The following is a 22331-nucleotide window of genomic DNA, read 5'->3' on the forward strand; positions in this document are numbered from 1 at the left end:
ATCTCGTAGGCCGGGCAGGACCAGCCCCCAGGGACGTTATGATGATCGGCTGGCTGTTGGACGTCGCATGGTTTCATCCAGACGGTTCCTGAAGCAGTTGCCCGTGAGCCGACAGGCTCCAGAAGCAGAGCTCTGCCCACACAAAGCTCCTCGCCGTTTACAAACAGTAAAAGGTATTAATAAAGTAATTGACCCATCTCAAAACCCTGCCTTCTTCTCTCAATCCTCCAATCTCAACTAGTGCTAGTAACAGTTGTAATTGGAGGATCAAGAAAAGTGGGAGGGGTCTGAGATAGGTCAGTTAAGACAAATGCGAGGACTTACCTTAGTATGTTCCTCTGGACTCTCCACGGAATCATACAATTTTAGAATCTGGGAGGAGAGAAGATTTGTTGATCAAATTCATTATTCCCTTCCATAGTTTCCATATAAAAAGGTGTAGGCTGTGGGGGATAACCACCAGATACAGACCTTCTTCACACCGGTGGAAACAGCAGCATCCTGCACAGCAGGTCTGGTGAGCCACTGTGTGTTCTCAACCGACATCTGGCCCGAGTCCTTTAAACGCACGCTGTACACCACGTATGTCTGGTGGATGTGGGAGAAGATATGAACTACCTGCACACAACAGAGAGCCTGTGTCAAAAAGCTATTCGGTCTAAAGTCAAATTTACTTCCTGAATATTAATATGGGCAGTGGATACCAAGCTTACCTCTCCGACATACTGTAACAAGCTCTTGTTTAGCTGGACTCCCAGCATCCTTCCCACCTCGGTACACAGCGCCCCCTGCTGTTTCATCTGGGAGTTCTCACTCTCCAGCAGCAGACTGGGGAACTCCCACATTCCAGCCAGCAAGCCTGACAATACATTCACATACATGACAATACAGACACATACATGACAATACATTCACATACATGACAATACAGACACATACATGACAATACAGACACATACATGACAATACAGACACCGGTATGAGGCTGACATTTTATTGAAGCAAACTACTTTTGTGTCAACTTAAAAGGACCAATGTTACTACATGTCACTGTCCATTGTCAACATTGGCCACATAGTTTACATAAACCTCAACCATTTCCCCCCAAAATTCCTTTATTTTTGAGATATGTGTTTGTTTTTATCATTAAATGTTACAGAGTGTACCTGAAAATATTTTCCAAAAATACTTGGCAGGTGATTGGATGAAAATCTGTCTATCACGGGCTAACTTCAACCAGATAAACAAACCATATCTCTCTGTCTATCCTATTTTACTCTATGCGTCTATTCCAGCGGTTCTAAAACTACGGGGCCCAAATAATCAATACCTTTTTATTTTTGGCAACATATTTTGCCTAAATATGTCTCGGTTTATAAATGTGTATAAATATTCTAAAAAATATGCATGATCAAGTTCAACAACGTGTGCTTTTATTTTGATATTCCTTAATTCCACGGTGAAATTACGCAATACATTAAGTGTGGGGTCGCCAAAAGAAAATCCTAAATAAAATGGGGTCATGGTATAAAAAAAGTTTGAGAACCCCTGGTCTATTCTATGCTAATTCATGTGTATTTTATTGTACTGCTCTTATTCCGTCTATTTGAATATTCATTCTTTGTCTGCACTTTATGCATTGCTTTTATTTTGCACGATTCCCAATATAAGTGGGGCCTCAGACAGGAGTGGGTGGGAGCTGTGCAGGAGCCCCTCTTGGGGTTGGACATTTTAACACAGCAATCTATATATATATGTAATCGTATCGATTTTACTAACAGAAATCTATTACAATCGTTTCTTAATTAAATCTTTTGTTATTTTTGCATAGATTCTAATGACAGAAATCTATTCAAAATCTTCCGGGAGGTTTGAATATCAATTCTCTGCTCATTTTGTGCCCGTCCATAATTATGCCAACTTTATGCTAATGTCTATTTTGTGTCTACATCACTGCTGTGAAGGCAATCTCCGAGAATGGCGAGGAGTCAGAATTAGACTGGTACGGTCCTTTAACTTCACACCCACTGACCTTTGCTTGGCCTCTGTGTCAGCAGGTACCGGTCCTCTCCACCCCCCCCGGCTCCCACCACCACACAGGTGAGGGTGCGCTCCACGCGGGGGGGCTTCTTCACAGGCTTTCTGGGGAAGTTCTGAACACCCAGTTCATTGCTCCAGGGCTCCGCGGGGCACAGGGGGCACGTTCCCGAGGACACTGAGGGAGGCACAGGTTGGTTATAGTAAGTGCTGTGTTATCGTTAGTGCAAACATGTAAACACGAATCCAACCCTGGTCATTCAATATCACGGCCAGGTCATTCAATATCACGGCCAGGTCATTCAATATCACGGCCAGGTCATTCAATATCACGGCCGGGTCATTCAATATCACGGCCAGGTCATTCAATATCACGGCCAGGTCATTCAATATCACGGCCAGGTCATTCAATATCACGGCCAGGTCATTCAATATCACGGCCGGGTCATTCAATATCACGGCCGGGTCATTCAATATCACGGCCAGGTCATTCAATATCACGGCCAGGTCATTCAATATCACGGCCGGGTCATTCAATATCACGGCCGGGTCATTCAATATCACGGCCAGGTCATTCAATATCACGGCCAGGTCATTCAATATCACGGCCAGGTCATTCAATATCACGGCCAGGTCATTCAATATCACGGCCAGGTCATTCAATATCACGGCCAGGTCCAGGTCATTCAATATCACGGCCAGGTCCAGGTCATTCAATATCACGGCCAGGTCCAGGTCATTCAATATCACGACCAGGTCCAGGTCATTCAATATCACGACGCACGTAAACGTCTGAGAAAGAGAGGACAGAAAACTCACTGCAGTCTTCGATATCAGGCGGTGTTGTTGCCGGTGTCTTGCCTGATTTCCCCAGGAGTCTTTTTGTGTTCTCCTCTTGTTTGATATGAACCTGCACAGAGAGACACGAACCAAACATTAGCTACTATGTGCTGGACACCTCCAGGCCCAGTCTTCATCATATGAACCACATGGATACTGCTATATAATGTCACTAGGGATGGGTACCGAATCCAGTACTTTTATGGGTACCGACCGATTCACGTGAGATCCACCTGTGCCACATTTCGGTACTGTAAAAAAAATAATCAGATGACGTCAACGTTTCGTTTACCGCGAAACGAAACCTATGAAGTGTGCCGCACGTTCACGTCAACGTTCACCGCACAATACAAAAACTTGGATTTGAATTGATTCAACAACAACAAAGCAGTCGGGGCAATGGCAAGCCAAAAACAGTCGCAAGTGTGGTTACACTTTACAAGGCTAGATGCAGACAACGCTCGCTGCAATATTATATATTAACAAATTGTTTTAAATAAATAATAATGATAATAAATAATTAGAAGTTTGGAAATTGTATTTACAATTGAGGTAGGTGCATTAAATTTTTAGAGACTAAAGTACAGAAAAAAGGTACCATTGGGTACCGGTATCGATTCAAATGTGAACGGTACCCAACCCTACATGTCACATGGTCTTCATCGTATGATCCACATGGATACTGCATCGATACAGCCCTGGCCAATTTAGTATTTATAAAGAGTGAAAGTCCATAGCTCTACATACGTTGCTTTAAGCATGGAAAACTAGTTTTAATATTAGTGACTAGTTTTAATATGTCGGACTTGGCCTCTGGTGTTATTTGTCCAGCAGCTCTGCACACAATCTGCTCATTTCACATTCTAATTTGTGTAAAAACTACACTTGTAAAAACTTGATTTGATTTTTAACTGATGGTAGCCCTGATGGAATAATTATCCCATCCCCCCCTAAAACAATCTCCCAGTCATGTTCCAACCCTCATCCCCATTCATCCACCTTTGTCTCTCACCTGATACCACCCCCCCCCCCTTCTAACTCCCCCCTCCCCCCTCCAACCCAATACCTGTTTGCATTCTACCCAGAATCCCTTTCTCTCTTTACTATAAAGACCTACGTCTGACTGGATTCAGGAGCTCTTCTGGGGACACATCAGGCCTATGTCTCTGTTGAGTCATCCATCTATAACTCTGATTTACCTGTACCTATTTGGGTATAATAATAAACCTGTGTTTAACCAAGTCTATATTTGACTGCACCACTGAATGTACTTAGTCAAATATAGACTTGGTTAAATGAAGGCCTCCCTACTGCTTTTTGACAGCGGAGTGACCTTCGCAATCATCCAGGACTGTGGAAAAATACCATTCTCAAAACATAAATTGAAAATGTGACATAAAGGCTCTGCTAAAAACCTCCCCGCTAGCTGTAATAATCTACCATCTATATTGTTAAAGCCGCATGGCTTGTTGCCAGATTTCATGCTTGACAAGAGTGTGTCCACCTCTTTGACACTGATCTTCGTGAATTCAAAGCTACACTCCTTATCCTTCATAATTACATTTTGTATGATTGATTCAGAGAGTTTCCCATCCACAGATCTCATCTGACTTCTAATTGTGTCAACTTTATTAATAAAGAAGTTATTAAAGTAATTAGCTATTTCCACAGGTTTTGTAATACATTTTCCCTCCACTTCTTTTTTGTATCCACTTTTTCTCCTCTTTTTCTATTTTTCCTCCCATCCCAATTTGCCGTGCCAATTCTCCCTCCCCTGTCTTGAACATTGCTTGCATATGCCCCCCACTGGCCGGTTGTAGGAAGGATAGAAGCCTTGCATCACATGTCCCCTCCGATACATGTGGAGGCAGCCTGTCAAATTTTTTCACCTGCCAGCGCGGACTCTCATTGGCGAGGTGTAACGTGTGGGAGGCTCACACTACCCCCCGCCATTTCCTGTCTCTGCTGTGCAGGCGTCCCCAACCGACCTGTAGGAGTCGCTGTCCACAACGTCCAGATTACCACCCATCGACTTCCACCCGCTAACTCTGCCAATGAGTTAGTATGACGGCCGGCCCAAGCCGGAGGCAACGACCGACAGCCGGAGTCGAACTCGGTGTCTCTTGTGTTGGCGACGAGCGCAATGTCCGCTGCGCCACCCAGTCGCCCCATTTTCCCTCCACTTCTATGAAGGAAGTTGTCATTGTGAATGTATCCCTCCCCATAGCTTCATTAAGCGTCCTCCAAAGTTTTTTTACTGTCATTTTTACATTCTTCATGTTTCAAATGATAATAATTTTTTTACATTTAGTATAACATTTGAGTAGTTCTGTTCCTAAGTGTTCGATATGCCTGCCAGTCTAAAGAGCGACCAGAGGAAATTGCAGACTCTTTAAGAGCATTCCTCTTTGTCATACTTGTCTTTAATTCTTTATCAAGCCACTGTTTTTTAGTTGTTCTGTCAGCTTTTTAATTGGAGCATGTTTATCACAAATCCTAGAAAAGAATGACACAATTAATGAATATTAATTTTCATCTGCCCACTTTTGGGTACTTTTGCTTTCCAAGTTAACACTTTAACTGCCGGGAAACGCTTTACAGCGTCATTCCCGGCCATGCTCAAGTTGCCGAAGGACGCTTTACAGCGTCTTTAATATCAATATTTCAAAAATCTGTGATCGGATTCATATTTCCCCTCCGCTGGCCTGAGATCCACCAGGAGGACCCACTGAGCTCTCTGGCGGTTCAGGAGCGCCATCTGGTGGCCGATCGGCGCAATCGCCAAACAGGAAGTGCTATGGAGGTTGTGCTGGTCGGCCATATTACTTCCGGGCACTCGGTTTGGCTGCCGGCACTCTGGCTCGTCACAATATAATAGCGATCCATTGCCAATAACTCGATAAACAACATGATTTGGACGTATATAGTATTATACAAGCTGGAAATGGTTCATCAGGATAAACATCCCATAATCGAAAACGGTCTACACCACGCTGATCGTCCAACGGCGCGAGGAAGATCCGGTGAGATTCAGCGTTATTCTTGAACGTGTTCCATATAAACTGTTATGATGAACATATGACCCACACTAGATGAATGATATAACGCTGCCCACGGAATTATAAACGATCCCCCGCCCATCCGGTCATCATCAGATCATACGTAGATCATTCTAGAAGTACGTCCAATTGACATTTTTTATATCGCCCCGATTGCCATCAAACTGTATTTCATCATCAATATAATGCATTTGGGGCTATAGATCACGTTCTGGAGAAAGCTGCAGAAAGAGATGAAAACATACTTATACATTAGACCATACTTTACTATGAATATGTGAATGAAAAAGTTTAACGTTGCTACACAATGAACAATACATATAGGACTTTGAATGGGCCCTAATAATGGCAATGTAGCAATAGAATTTAAAAAGTTATAGCCATGCAAAGAAGGGGTACTTATCCATAGACAAATAGAGCTGGCAACCCATGGTATAGCATGAATTTAACCTCCGGCACCATTAAGTTGTGGTCACTAAAACCCACAGCAACAGAAATTACATTCGAGCATTTTTCAGGACATTAGTAAAGTAATCAATACAAGTCGATGACCTAGAACCATCTTGATTAATATGTATTCTGGTTGGTTGGTTTATGATCTGTGACAGGTTGCAAACAGTAGCTGCATTGATCAGCCTTCTTTTCAAAAAAACAATTACTATCAAACCAATTAACATTCATATCCGCAGCCAAAAGTAGTTCCTGGTCAGAGTCTGTGGCGTTACAGTATGTATCATATTACAAATCGTATGTATATGTAAATATATATATATATATATATATATATATATATATATATATATATATATATATATATATATATATATATATATACGTAAATGTATATACTTTTTTTTCTGGACTCTTTTGGTATCACAAACAGTACTGTATTTGCAAATCTGGTATGTCATAAATGTATAGATGTAGCAGTACTGTCTATCTGTATGTCATGTATGTCATATATGTTACGATGAATTGAAAATGGGGGACCCTGATGTAAACAAGACGAAAGTCTTTCTCTGGTCTGCATCCCCTTAACAATTGTATGTATTGAGCTGTACTGTACTGTACCCATTCTGCAATCTATTAATAAAGTTTTCAATCAATCAATCAATCAATCCAAATATTCAATATTAGTACCTGGTGGTCTGTAGCAACAGCATATCAGTATAAGTTTTAAATGAACCAGGAGCCAAATAGCTTCCACCCCCTCCATATACAGGTCTGTCCTAGTTTTAGCTGGGATATGGTCATGAATGTAGGACCAGTGTAACATTTCCCAAAAGGTCTATCGCATCAAAAGATAAATCTAGAGATGAATATCAATTAATTACTGGCTTTATCCAATATGTGGTCTCCAGCAGCGTCTTGCTATATGTACTGTGTTTGGGGTTGGATATGATATCAAATACAATGCCAGTAAGAGTGCTGTTTTAATCTGTAGATCCAAAGAGGACAAAATGTCTAAAATTCCCTGACTTCAAATTGCCTGAAAATAATCTTGGGGTCTGTGAAAAGGTAAAATATCTTGGACATTTTATTACAGAACAAATGACAGATGATGATGATATATACAGGCAATGCCGTAGGATGTATTGTATGCACAAGCGATGCGAACACTCTCTCACACAAGTTTAGTATGTGTACAGATGGAGTGAAAGTGTCTCTGTTGTATTGTACACCACTTTATACTGCACACTTGTGGTCAAGCTACAAAAAAGCAAGTTTGCAGAGACTTCAAGTAGCTTATAATGATGCCATGAGAATATTACTCAAAATACCTAGATGGTGTAGTGCAAGTGAAATGTTCGTGGCTGCATGTGTCAATACCTTCCAAGCTGTTTTTTTTTTTATCCACTTTTTCTCCTTATTTTTCTCCCATCCCAATTTCGCCTCGCCAATTCTCCCTTTAATTCTCCCCTCCCCTGTCTCGAACGTTGCTAGACTATGCCTCCCACTGGTCGGCTGCAGTGAGGACCAAGCCTTGCATCACGTGTCCCCTCCGGCAGGGTTCGAATTATCACCTGAGAGCTATGGGGGCCCCCTGAATCTTTTTTTACTATTTTTTTTCCTTGAATTGTGGCTGTTTTCGAAGTCATATTTAGAGGAATATCTCATTAGGATTAGTCTAATACTAAGTAATAATGACATCACACAACATTCTAATCATTAGACCAGGGGTGTCAAACTCATTTTCACAGAGGGCCACATCAGCATTATGGTTGCCCTCAAAGGGCCAAAGACTGTATTAATGTTAATGTAATGTAAAATAAATGTAGCTACTCATTTACATATTGTTAAACATGTTGTTTCTGTATTTATTACTTATTCAAGTTATACATATTGCATATGCATTTGCATAGATGTAAAAATATATGTTAGCTTATGTTATTTTAACAAATAATTTTAGTTTATCAGAACCCCATATTACTCCATCAATCAATGATCAAACCATTCAAGTAAATAACAAAGAAGAATATCATCAAATACAAGCTATGACATTAAGTTTGTTCAAAACCTTTTTGTCACAGTCAAGAAGGGCAGAACTAACAACTGAGCTGCAAAGAACACGTGGGACAGATGTAGCAGATGTTACCAAAACAAATGGCTGCACACAACCTTGCAGAGGCCACTAATGGAAGATAGTTTAATTAACTTTAATGAACAGATTGCAGAATGGGTACAGTACAGTACAGCTCAATACACACAATTGTTAAGGGAATGCAGACCAGAGAAAGACTTTCGACTTGTTTACTTCAGGGTCCCCCATTTTCAATTCATCATAACATATATGACACACACGACATACAGATAGACAGTACAGATACATTTATGACATACCAGATTTGCAAATACAGTACTGTTTGTGATACAAAAGGAGTCCAGAAATGAGAGAAGAGAAGAAGTACCCAGAGACAGATCTACAGTATTGGTACAGTATATTATCCTGTAAAACAATAAAGTCGTGATGACAAAAGTTGGCTATAAGAGAATAGTCTACACACTAGATCAATATGTCTGCAGATGTGCTATACAAGCTCATAAGATAAGAGTGTAATACCTTATTAGGTAGCAGTCTATTCAAAGGTTAAAACAAGGTTTCCCCCAGTAGATTAGGCTTATATTAAGCTACTCTCCCAATCTAATTTATATTATCACAAGAAATAAGAATTCTAGATCCAAAATTGAGTCAGTTGTTGTCTACAGCGGTGACTTCTCTTTCTTTCTGCCCTCCTCAGTTCCTCTCTACAGGGGTGTCAAACTCATTTTCACAGAGCAGCGGTGACTTCTCTTTCTTTCTACCCTCCTCAGTTCCTCTCTACAGGGGTGTCAAACTAATTTTCACAGAGGGCCACATCAGCATTATGGTTGCCCTCAAAGGGCCAAAGACTGTATTAATGTTAATGTAATGTAAAATAAATGTAGCTACTCATTTACATATTGTTAAACATGTTGTTTCTGTATTTATTACTTATTCAAGTTATACATATTGCATATGCATTTGCATAGATGTAAAAATATATGTTAGCTTATGTTATTTTAACAAATAATTTTAGTTTATCAGAACCCCATATTACTCCATCAATCAATGATCAAACCATTCAAGTAAATAACAAAGAAGAATATCATCAAATACAAGCTATGACATTAAGTTTGTTCAAAACCTTTTTGTCACAGTCAAGAAGGGCAGAACTAACAACTGAGCTGCAAAGAACACGTGGGACAGATGTAGCAGATGTTACCAAAACAAATGGCTGCACACAACCTTGCAGAGGCCACTAATGGAAGATAGTTTAATTAACTTTAATGAACAGATTGCAGAATGGGTACAGTACAGTACAGCTCAATACACACAATTGTTAAGGGAATGCAGACCAGAGAAAGACTTTCGACTTGTTTACTTCAGGGTCCCCCATTTTCAATTCATCATAACATATATGACACACACGACATACAGATAGACAGTACAGATACATTTATGACATACCAGATTTGCAAATACAGTACTGTTTGTGATACAAAAGGAGTCCAGAAATGAGAGAAGAGAAGAAGTACCCAGAGACAGATCTACAGTATTGGTACAGTATATTATCCTGTAAAACAATAAAGTCGTGATGACAAAAGTTGGCTATAAGAGAATAGTCTACACACTAGATCAATATGTCTGCAGATGTGCTATACAAGCTCATAAGATAAGAGTGTAATACCTTATTAGGTAGCAGTCTATTCAAAGGTTAAAACAAGGTTTCCCCCAGTAGATTAGGCTTATATTAAGCTACTCTCCCAATCTAATTTATATTATCACAAGAAATAAGAATTCTAGATCCAAAATTGAGTCAGTTGTTGTCTACAGCGGTGACTTCTCTTTCTTTCTGCCCTCCTCAGTTCCTCTCTACAGGGGTGTCAAACTCATTTTCACAGAGCAGCGGTGACTTCTCTTTCTTTCTACCCTCCTCAGTTCCTCTCTACAGGGGTGTCAAACTCATTTTCACAGAGGGCCACATCAGCATTATGGTTGCCCTCAAAGGGCCAAAGACCGTATTAATGTTAATGTAATGTAAAATAAATGTAGCTACTCATTTACATATTGTTAAACATGTTGTTTCTGTATTTATTACTTATTCAAGTTATACATATTGCATATGCATTTGCATAGATGTAGAAATATATGTTAGCTTATGTTATTTTAACAAATAATTTTAGTTTATCAGAACCCCATATTACTCCATCAATCAATGATCAAACCATTCAAGTAAATAACAAAGAAGAATATCATCAAATACAAGCTATGACATTAAGTTTGTTCAAAACCTTTTTGTCACAGTCAAGAAGGGCAGAACTAACAACTGAGCTGCAAAGAACACGTGGGACAGATGTAGCAGATGTTACAAAAACAAATGGCTGCACACAACCTTGCAGAGGCCACTAATGGAAGATAGTTTAATTTGATTGATTGATTGAAAAGTTTATTAACAGATTGCAGAATGGGTACAGTACAGTACAGCTCAATACATACAATTGTTAAGAGGATGCAGACCTGAGAAAGACTTTCGTCTTGTTTCCATCAGGGTCCCCCATTTTCAATTCATCATATGACACACATGACATACAGATAGACAGTACTGCTACATCTATACATTTATGACATACCAGATTTTCAAATACAGTACTGTTTGTGATACTAAAAAAATCCAGAAGAAGAGTATATACATTTGACATAGAAACTGTGCATTGGGGGAGGTTGGGTAGGTGGGGTGGGGCTGTACATTGGAGGTGGGGGGGGGGGGGGGGGGGGGGGGGGGGGTTGGGTAGGGGGGGGGACACTGTACATTGGAATACTGACATACATTTGACATGGAAACTGTACATTGTAGGAGGTTGGGTAGGTGGGGTGGGGTTGGGTGGGGCTGTACATTGGAATACTGACAAAGCCATGCTTGGTCTTTATTGTACAACTGGGTTAGGACATTTGTAGGGGCCAGTTTTGAATTGCAGTCTCCCGTAGGTGTTCTTTGAGAGTGTTTTTGAAGGTGGGTAGTGATTTACATTCCTTTACAGCTTTGGGTAGGGCGTTCCACATTGTTGTGGCATAATTGCGAAACGTGTTTAGTCCCTTGTTTGAGCCGAATCTGGGTTTTACATGATTTGTGGAGCTCCCTCTGGTGTTGTGATCGTGGTATTCACTGACCTTTGGGAAGTATTTTGACATGTACATGGGTACCTTGGTCGTGTAGTGTATCTTGTAGACCAGGCCCATTGCAAGTTGCTGTACTCTGTTGTCTACTCTAAGCCATCCTAGGTTGGCAAAGTGTGCAGGGGTGAGGTGGGTTCTAGGAGTCAGGTCAAGCAGTAGTCTGACTAGTTTGTTTTGAGATGTTTGTAATTTGGTTTTTAGTGCCTTTGAGGTGCTTTGGTACCATGAGGTGCAAGCATAGTCGTTAACTTTAATTAACAGATTGCAGAATGAGTACAGTACAGCTCAATACACACAATTGTTAAGGGAATGCAGACCAGAGAAGGACTTTCGACTTGTTTACTTCATCAAGGTCCCCCATTTTCAATTCGTAATGAAATTGCTATTATGTGTCTGCATGAACACACAACTGTAACTGTACTCAAAAATAACAAAATAAGGGTCGTCTCAGTTCACAACTATATTGGTCAAGTTTTGGGTGGGACTTGTTTGCGTCCCTACAGCTTCTTATTCAATTGAGCGAGATGCTCGGTTATGTCACACAGCCAGCTTGCATCTGACAGTTCAGACAATATTTCTTCAACCCTTTGTTACAGGGACGTGCACAGGACTTTAGAGGGGCAGGTGCTCAAAGGCTGAAAAGGGCACAACACTTGTGTGTCTATATTAAGCAAGCGCGCGTAAGGGCCCTTTTCGGGCGGGGGGCCCCCTTTTTATGCTTTTTGGGGGGTTTTGGTGATCAAATATTGAATATTGAACAATAATAATCAGTGCAGGAGCTCACTTATCCTTGAAAGACACTTTTATCACTGACTTAAAAGGCCCACACATCTCCATAAATGTTCAGGGGGGAGGGAATAAGTGCTTATCCTACAGACCCCAAGAAGTGCTGTATATTCTGTATTGTTTAATATAAATGCATTTTTTATTCCAATCCCGATTTGTATTTGAGATTCCCAAATCCCATCGGACTTGACTTCTTTGTGTCCCTCAGTGAGTGTAATACCAGCATTCAACAGTGGTTTCTATCATGATCATCATCACCACCCACGCTATGCATAAAATATATACAGTAGGTCCGCGGAGAGGCACGCTGAGGAGGCCGTGCAAACTGCAATGGAATATGGGGCATCTCTCTCTCTTTACCTAATATTTTTATTCTATCCTGACATTTTTCAGTTGGAAGGGCAGTCTATATGCGTAACAGTAAAAAAAAAAAAAAAAAAAAAAAAATCAAAAAGGGCACTTTTTTGATGAGGCTCAAAAAGGCAGGTGCTCAGGCACCCCTTGGCCTCTATGTGTGCACGTGCCTGCTTTGTTACCTATTCCGCCTGGATCTTTTTTGTATTTTGGGCTGTAAAATTGTCAAAGAATGTCTGAGGAGTAAGTGCTTTTGGCTTTTTTCCTTTGTTACTTCATCAATACCTCAGATGTTCAACACACATGTATGTGTAAGAATGTGTAATAACTAAGGCTGTCAAAGCTTTATTAACGCATTAACCCACAATTATTTTAACGCCGCTATTTTTTTACCGGCGCTCTTGGGGGGCCACATCAAATGACGTGGCGGGCCGCATTTGGCCCGCGGGCCATGAGTTTGACACCTATGCATTAGACTATTGTGTGATGTCATTATTCAGGCTCATTCTTAACCATCAATATTTGTTCATTTTCTTACTCACCTCTGATATATAATGCCATATTTACTTATTTGCATTTTGCATCTGAAAAAATACAACAATTTAATTTGAAAAATTAGACCAAATTTATGAACTTGAATTAACATTTATTTGTCTCTGCACTTATAAATCAAAAACTAACAAAATAATCTAATGGAAAATAAATAGTTGTATGGCACAACAGCAGCATTTATCAGGATACAGTAAGTAACATTATCATCTGATAATAAAATGAACATAAAATAAATACTTGTATAAATCAAAATAAATAATGTTATAAACAAATGTGCACAGGTAATCAAGAACTGTATGAAAAATAGTAGCAGCATCTTAGAACAACAAGAAGAAAAGTAACTACTGCAGCATGTCACCGACATGCAGACTGGAAGAGCCGGGATTCAAACCACTGACCTCTTTTATCCAAAGCGAGTAGTGACGACTATATTCTCTTCCTCAACTTCTTGCTCTGAGAGCTAGTCACAGTCCCATTCATCCACTGCTCTGCCAAATGGGCTCCAAATGATTTATTTAACAATATCTTGGCGTTTTTACATGGAAGGCAGCCAATGCATCCCTCCTTGGCAAATAACCAGTCATATTTATTTTTCCAAAAGTTCCACTGACTCGGACCCCAGCATTGTGGTGGTTGAGTAGCAGCGCAGTCCAGGTCTAGTGGTGGAGACTCGGGTCTGGCAGTGGCAACCGGCGCGGTAACAATAACAGGTGCACTGCGCACAGGAGCAGCAGAGCTAACACTAGTACTAGCACTAGCAGTGTCAACTTCAGTGACAGTAGCGCTGCTAGCTGCTGCACTAACAGCGTCAGTCTTTGGCCTTTTTATAAAACCAAAGCTGTCCAGCTTTGTACAGCCTTGCGGCGGGTTGAGCCTTTTTTTTTTTTTCTTCGTTCTTTTTGGCGGCATGTGGCGTACTGTTTAGTGTTTATGTTTTTAGTTGTTCTTCTTTATTCTTTATCATTATTATTATTATTTAAATGTTTCTTGTTTAACTATGGATTGTTTCTTTTATAATGGTATAAATGATTATTTGTGTAAATAAGGTTATACGCCGACCATTAAGAAAATACATGTTAGTTTAGGAATAAGGGGCAGGTAACTATAAGATTTATTCTTCTTCCTGCTCCTTTTGTCCATGGAATGGCTATTTATGATTTTTTTTTTAATGAAGAAACTATGATTGTATTATTCCATGTGGCAAATAAAAACTCTGAACTGAACTGAACTGAACACAGACCGGCAGCTTTCTGTTTACAGCAGCTGCTTGCTGCTTCTTCTTCACTAGGTTGCAGTAGCGTTAAACTCATGGGCGACGCATAGCGGCTTGGAGGTGAAATGCAGCCTATTCCACAACATTAATTACTCAGTTCTTTTAAAAACTGAAAAGAAAAATATGATCTATTAACAATTTATTTAGGTAACATAAATAATACTAATTCGTAAAAAAAAAAAAAAAAAAAAAAAAAATTATATACATTTTTTTGAGAGACCCCCACAGGGGGTCTTGACTATGGGGGCTCAGACTATAGCTATGGGGGCTGAGCCCCCATTGGCCCCCTCATAATTCGAACACTGCCCTCCGGTACACGAGGAGGCAGCCTGTCGCATCTTTTCACCTGTACAGCGCGATCTCTCAGTGGCGAGGAGTAACGCATGGGAGGCTCACGCTGCCCCCGTTACTTCCTGATTCTGCTGTACAGGCGCACCAACCGACCTGTAGGAGTCGCTGTCCACAACGTCCAATCCCCACCCACCAGCTTTCCCACCCCTAACACTGCCAATTGTGTTAGTATGAACGACCAGCCAAGCTGGTATCAACGCCGAGAGCTGGGCTCGAACCCACCATCTCCTGCGTTAGTGGCGAGCGCCTTGCCCACTGCGCCACTTAGCCGCCCCCTTCCAAGCTGTTTTAAGAAATCTCATGTATAAATTCCTCTATCGGCTAAATTACTCTGGAAATGAGATCATTCTGGTTTTAACAGACATTAGGTTCAGTGCCACACGTTACCACTCATCTATGTGGAGACATTGGCACAGCTGTCTATTTGTGGGACATTGATGTGTATTTTAAGTGATGTTATTTTTGCCTGTTGTGTGTAATTTATTTATATAGGTTGTGTATGTTTAATAATTTTTTCTGGACCATGAGTCCGTATTAAAGTTTGAATTGAATTTAATTGTGGACCAATGTTCTGGAAATATATGCAAATTACATATATTTATGTATTTTCTTCATACTGAATGTCCTGGAAATTAAAAACACATTTCTCACAAGAATGCATTGGTTTTTTATAAGCACTAGATTCCCAGAGGTCCTTGGACATGATTGCATTCATTTTTCATTTTTATAAATGTGTTGATTAACCAGATTTCTTTTTTATTAGTCTACAAAATCTTACGACTAATGAACAACTACGATTTTATCTCCCTCAATAAGGACATTGCTGTTTTAGAACGATGGACTTTACTTTACGATAGGAGTGACAGTGAGACTGTACCTTACGATAGGAGTGACAGTGAGACTGTACTTTACGATAGGAGTGACAGTGAGACTGTACCTTACGATAGGAGTGACAGTGAGACTGTACCTTATGATAGGAGTGACAGTGAGACTGTACCTTATGATAGGAGTGACAGTGAGACTGTACCTTATGATAGGAGTGACAGTGAGACTGTACTTTACGATAGGAGTGACAGTGAGACTGTACCTTACGATAGGAGTGACAGTGAGACTGTACCTTACGATAGGAGTGACAGTGAGACTGTACGGGACACTGGCTGCAGAGTGGCCCTTTAGGGCTACAGACCCGGGCCCCGAGCTCCATCATGGCCTGGTTGAAGTCCCCTGGTCGCTCTGGGTCCACCAACGTATTGGCTATAACCCTGGGAATGCAGAGGTTAAACAAACCCTCCAAAATGTGAGTGAATAATGTTAAAGTAAGGAGAATAGGAATTTCCATAGAGTTCCAACTTAATATTGTTGTGTTGGAAAAAACACACAAATGCATCTTTAGACCTATTTCTGTGCTAATTCTCACCATAGAGCCTCAGCCACAGCTGGGCTTAATTCTCACCATAGACCACTGCAACACTTCCGGTATTCTGAAATCATGGTAGAGAGAGCGGGGGGGGGGGGATGAATGAATGTGGATGAGAGCCTACGGCTGTGGGGCCGCTGGAGACATGATCCAATAGACTTCTATACACCCGAGTCTCCTGAACACGGCGCGACCAGTCCCAAGTCGATCGGCACTTTCTCGGCCGAGCTATAGTCACTTTCCCGCACCTACTCCCGAACTAGATAGATAGAAACTTTATTGCCATTTCAACACGGTTGATTGGGATTTGTCTTGGTGCCACATACAGTACAGACAATGTTAAAAACATACAATATAAAAAACACAAGAATACAATCCCCACAATAAAAAGTTTTACACAAACAATTAAAAAGAAAAAAATGCTACAGTACCTAAAATAAATTGCTCAGTGTTCCAGTTTTAAAGTGCATATTGCCTTAAAGTGCCTGTCGGCTGGTGCTAGCCCTTGTGGTGCAAAGTGCCTGAACATTTGTACTGGAGTTCAGGTGACGGCGGACAGCCTCGGGATATGTACTGTTTTTAAAACGGGATGTCCTGCACCTGAGACTTTGGAGTCTTCTGCCAGAGGGAAGGGGGGGCCCACGGAGTCTAGGTTCATCAATCTGCGCATGCGTAGTTCGGGAGTAGGTGCAAAAAAAGTTACTATAGCTCGGCCGAGAAAGTGCCGATCTATTTGGGTCTATTGGATCATGTCTCCAGCGCCCCCCCCCCACAGCCGTGGCTACAACCACTTAATGTCAAGGCTCTCGTCCCCACATTCATTCATTTTCTCCCCCCGCTCTCTCCTCCATGAGCTCAATGTAACGCGGACGTGCAGTGGTCCATAGAGCCTCAGTCACAGCGGGGCTTAACTCTCACCATAGAGCCTCAGTCACGGCGGGGCTTAACTCTCACCATAGAGCCTCAGTCACAGCGGGGCTTAACTCTCACCATAGAGCCTCAGTCACAGCTGGGCTTAACTCTCACCATAGAGCCTCAGTCACAGCGGGGCTTAACTCTCACCATAGAGCCTCAGTCACAGCGGGGCTTAACTCTCACCATAGAGCCTCAGTCACAGCGGGGCTTAACTCTCACCATAGAGCCTCAGTCACAGCGGGGCTTAACTCTCACCATAGAGCCTCAGTCACAGCGGGGCTTAACTCTCACCATAGAGCCTCAGTCACAGCGGAGCTTAACTCTCACCATAGAGCCTCAGTCACAGCTGGGCTTAACTCTCACCATAGAGCCTCAGTCACAGCGGGGCTTAACTCTCACCATAGAGCCTCAGTCACAGCGGGGCTTAACTCTCACCATAGAGCCTCAGTCACAGCGGGGCTTAACTCTCACCATAGAGCCTCAGTCACAGCGGGGCTTAACTCTCACCATAGAGCCTCAGTCACAGCGGGGCTTAACTCTCACCATAGAGCCTCAGTCACAGCGGGGCTTAACTCTCACCATAGAGCCTCAGTCACAGCGGGGCTTAACTCTCACCATAGAGCCTCAGTCACAGCGGGGCTTAACTCTCACCATAGAGCCTCAGTCACAGCGGGGCTTAACTCTCACCATAGAGCCTCAGTCACAGCGGGGCTTAACTCTCACCATAGAGCCTCAGTCACAGCGGGGCTTAACTCTCACCATAGAGCCTCAGTCACAGCGGGGCTTAACTCTCACCATAGAGCCTCAGTCACAGCGGGGCTTAACTCTCACCATAGAGCCTCAGTCACAGCGGGGCTTAACTCTCACCATAGAGCCTCAGTCACAGCGGGGCTTAACTCTCACCATAGAGCCTCAGTCACAGCGGGGCTTAACTCTCACCATAGAGCCTCAGTCACAGCGGAGCTTAACTCTCACCATAGAGCCTCAGTCACAGCGGGGCTTAACTCTCACCATAGAGCCTCAGTCACAGCGGGGCTTAACTCTCACCATAGAGCCTCAGTCACAGCGGGGCTTAACTCTCACCATAGAGCCTCAGTCACAGCGGAGCTTAACTCTCACCATAGAGCCTCAGTCACAGCGGGGCTTAACTCTCACCATAGAGCCTCAGTCACAGCGGGGCTTAACTCTCACCATAGAGCCTCAGTCACAGCGGGGCTTAACTCTCACCATAGAGCCTCAGTCACAGCGGGGCTTAACTCTCACCATAGAGCCTCAGTCACAGCGGGGCTTAACTCTCACCATAGAGCCTCAGTCACAGCGGGGCTTAACTCTCACCATAGAGCCTCAGTCACAGCGGGGCTTAACTCTCACCATAGAGCCTCAGTCACAGCGGGGCTTAACTCTCACCATAGAGCCTCAGTCACAGCGGGGCTTAACTCTCACCATAGAGCCTCAGTCACAGCGGGGCTTAACTCTCACCATAGAGCCTCAGTCACAGCGGAGCTTAACTCTCACCATAGAGCCTCAGTCACAGCGGGGCTTAACTCTCACCATAGAGCCTCAGTCACAGCGGAGCTTAACTCTCACCATAGAGCCTCAGTCACAGCGGGGCTTAACTCTCACCATAGAGCCTCAGTCACAGCGGGGCTTAACTCTCACCATAGAGCCTCAGTCACAGCGGGGCTTAACTCTCACCATAGAGCCTCAGTCACAGCGGGGCTTAACTCTCACCATAGAGCCTCAGTCACAGCGGAGCTTAACTCTCACCATAGAGCCTCAGTCACAGCGGGGCTTAACTCTCACCATAGAGCCTCAGTCACAGCGGGGCTTAACTCTCACCATAGAGCCTCAGTCACAGCGGGGCTTAACTCTCACCATAGAGCCTCAGTCACAGCGGGGCTTAACTCTCACCATAGAGCCTCAGTCACAGCGGGGCTTAACTCTCACCATAGAGCCTCAGTCACAGCGGGGCTTAACTCTCACCATAGAGCCTCAGTCACAGCGGGGCTTAACTCTCACCATAGAGCCTCAGTCACAGCGGGGCTTAACTCTCACCATAGAGCCTCAGTCACAGCGGGGCTTAACTCTCACCATAGAGCCTCAGTCACAGCGGGGCTTAACTCTCACCATAGAGCCTCAGTCACAGCGGGGCTTAACTCTCACCATAGAGCCTCAGTCACAGCGGGGCTTAACTCTCACCATAGAGCCTCAGTCACAGCGGGGCTTAACTCTCACCATAGAGCCTCAGTCACAGCGGAGCTTAACTCTCACCATAGAGCCTCAGTCACAGCGGGGCTTAACTCTCACCATAGAGCCTCAGTCACAGCGGGGCTTAACTCTCACCATAGAGCCTCAGTCACAGCGGGGCTTAACTCTCACCATAGAGCCTCAGTCACAGCGGGGCTTAACTCTCACCATAGAGCCTCAGTCACAGCGGGGCTTAACTCTCACCATAGAGCCTCAGTCACAGCGGGGCTTAACTCTCACCATAGAGCCTCAGTCACAGCGGGGCTTAACTCTCACCATAGAGCCTCAGTCACAGCTGGGCTTAACTCTCACCATAGAGCCTCAGTCACAGCGGGGCTTAACTCTCACCATAGAGCCTCAGTCACAGCGGAGCTTAACTCTCACCATAGAGCCTCAGTCACAGCGGGGCTTAACTCTCACCATAGAGCCTCAGTCACAGCGGGGCTTAACTCTCACCATAGAGCCTCAGTCACAGCGGGGCTTAACTCTCACCATAGAGCCTCAGTCACAGCGGGGCTTAACTCTCACCATAGAGCCTCAGTCACAGCGGGGCTTAACTCTCACCATAGAGCCTCAGTCACAGCGGGGCTTAACTCTCACCATAGAGCCTCAGTCACAGCGGGGCTTAACTCTCACCATAGAGCCTCAGTCACAGCGGGGCTTAACTCTCACCATAGAGCCTCAGTCACAGCTGGGCTTAACTCTCACCATAGAGCCTCAGTCACAGCGGGGCTTAACTCTCACCATAGAGCCTCAGTCACAGCGGAGCTTAACTCTCACCATAGAGCCTCAGTCACAGCGGGGCTTAACTCTCACCATAGAGCCTCAGTCACAGCGGGGCGTGTGCTGTCCGCCCCGATGGCTCTCACCCGACACAGCACCCGGACCACATTACCATCCACAGCTCCCGTTACCTGGGAAACAGAGGTCGTGTCGGTGATGGATGACAAAGAGGATAATAGTGTAATAATAGTTAAAAGAAGCACACCAATTATTATGGGATATGTGCTTACCGTCTTCTCCAGAGTCAAGACAAGTAGATAAGATGCCAATTCCCTCTCTGTATATTCAGCGGAAAAAGCTATCCGGCTGCAAGCTAGCCTAGCTCAGCACAAATGAATGGCAGCGGATACGGACCAGCTAGCCTAGCTGTTGGCCAAAAACACCTCTCCCAGAGTTTTAAGCTATAGGCTAGTGGTCTGTATCCACTTCCATTCGTTTGTGGAGAGGACATTGGTATCTATCTTCTAGGGCTTCGAAGCTTCCTTCATAACGTTGACATTTGAATTCTAAATCAACATTAGATTTTTTTATGTGTCTATTCATTCTGTTTAAACCAATGGGGTTTTTCTTCACAGTTGCAGATAAAGATTAGGCTACACTAATATTATACTATTATAATATATGACTCGTCATAAAGATTTAAATAAAACATTTATCATAAATTATGTAGCCTATCTGCATCCGCTTAGTGCTCGGCGCTCCATCAAGACGTGACCTCCTTCACCTTCGTACCAACCGTGCCCTTAATGGATTATTTATGTTGATGAAACTGATGAGTTATTCATTAAAGAAAGTTGATTTAATTAAAAAAAATACTAATTTAATCAGATTAATCACTTTATTCAAATTGAGGATTTTGTTTGAGGAAAAATATATATATATTATTTTCTTTCTTTTATGATTACATCATAAAATATGACGACAGACATTCAAAGGTTCATTCGAAAACTTCAATAGAAGCTTCAAATAAAAAAATTATTAAAAAAAAATGACATTCGGTACAGCCCTACTATCATCTTGTCTGACTTCTAGAAGACGGTAAGTGCATGTCCCGTAATGTTGACATGTTCCTTTAAACATGGTTTTAGTCCATACTGGCCTCAACAACACGGACTGGTCTGAATAAGAGGAGATGTAAAGGAATGTGTGTCCTGGACTCTGACCTGCCCCAGCGCTATGGACCCAATGGCTCCCGCTGTGTAGCGCCCCACGCCAGGCAGCTGCTTCAGAAGCCCGTCCACCGTCCTGGGCATGCGTCCCTGCAGCTCCAACACCACCTGATCCGGGGGACAGAAGAACCACGATCTAGACCAGGGTTCTGTGTTCATAACATCCAAACACTATTATTACCTTTATTTATCCAGATCAAACATTAAGAACAGGTTTCTTATTTACAGTGTCGATCTGGTCCGAGAGGCCACAACAGGAATACAAACAGAAAATACAAATAAAATAAAGACTATACATAATAATAAAATAAGAACACAGTTAACACTTTGGTTGCCTTGGGTTAAATTAATGATATACCATAGGTTGCCGGCTCTATTTGTCTATGGAGAAGTACCCCTTCTTTGCATGGCTATAACTTTTTTAATTCTATTGCTACATTGCCATTATTAGGGCCCATTCAAAGTCCTATATGTATTGTTCATTGTGTAGCAACGTTAAACTTTTTCATTCACATATTCATAGTAAAGTATGGTCTAATGTATAAGTATGTTTTCATCTCTTTCTGCAGCTTTCTCCAGAACGTGATCTATAGCCCCAAATGCATTATATTGATGATGCAATACAGTTTTATGGCAATCAGCGCGATATAAAAAATTCCAACTAGACGTACTTCTAGAAGTTACTACACGTCATCTGATGTTGACCGGATGGGCTAGGGGGCGTTTATAATTCCGTGGGCAGCGTTATACCAATCATCTAATGTGGGTCAAATGTTGATAATAGCAGTTAGTATCGAAGACGGTAACGTTACACGCTAAAACTCACCCCAGTCTCCGCGCGCCGTTGGGCGAT

General features: G+C 42.8%; 1 protein-coding gene across 2 annotated transcripts in view; it reads right to left on the reverse strand.

Annotated features, from left to right (window-relative positions):
• The window catches only part of mutyh (mutY DNA glycosylase), a 35652-nt gene that overhangs the window by 1317 nt on the left and 12004 nt on the right, over positions 1-22331 (reverse strand). For both annotated transcript variants that reach the window (XM_084311626.1, XM_084311627.1), the window contains 8 exons: positions 21473-21586; positions 20343-20440; positions 16065-16209; positions 2857-2947; positions 2033-2215; positions 714-859; positions 472-618; positions 325-372 (listed from right to left, as the gene is read on the reverse strand). In XM_084311626.1, the coding sequence (XP_084167752.1) occupies positions 325-372; positions 472-618; positions 714-859; positions 2033-2215; positions 2857-2947; positions 16065-16209; positions 20343-20440; positions 21473-21586 (972 nt within the window). The remainder of the gene's footprint in view (positions 1-324; positions 373-471; positions 619-713; positions 860-2032; positions 2216-2856; positions 2948-16064; positions 16210-20342; positions 20441-21472; positions 21587-22331) is intronic.

Source organism: Notolepis coatsorum (assembly GCF_963971535.1).
Source record: "Notolepis coatsorum genome assembly, chromosome: 3".
In the NCBI taxonomy this organism is placed as follows: Eukaryota; Metazoa; Chordata; class Actinopteri; order Aulopiformes; family Paralepididae; genus Notolepis; species Notolepis coatsorum.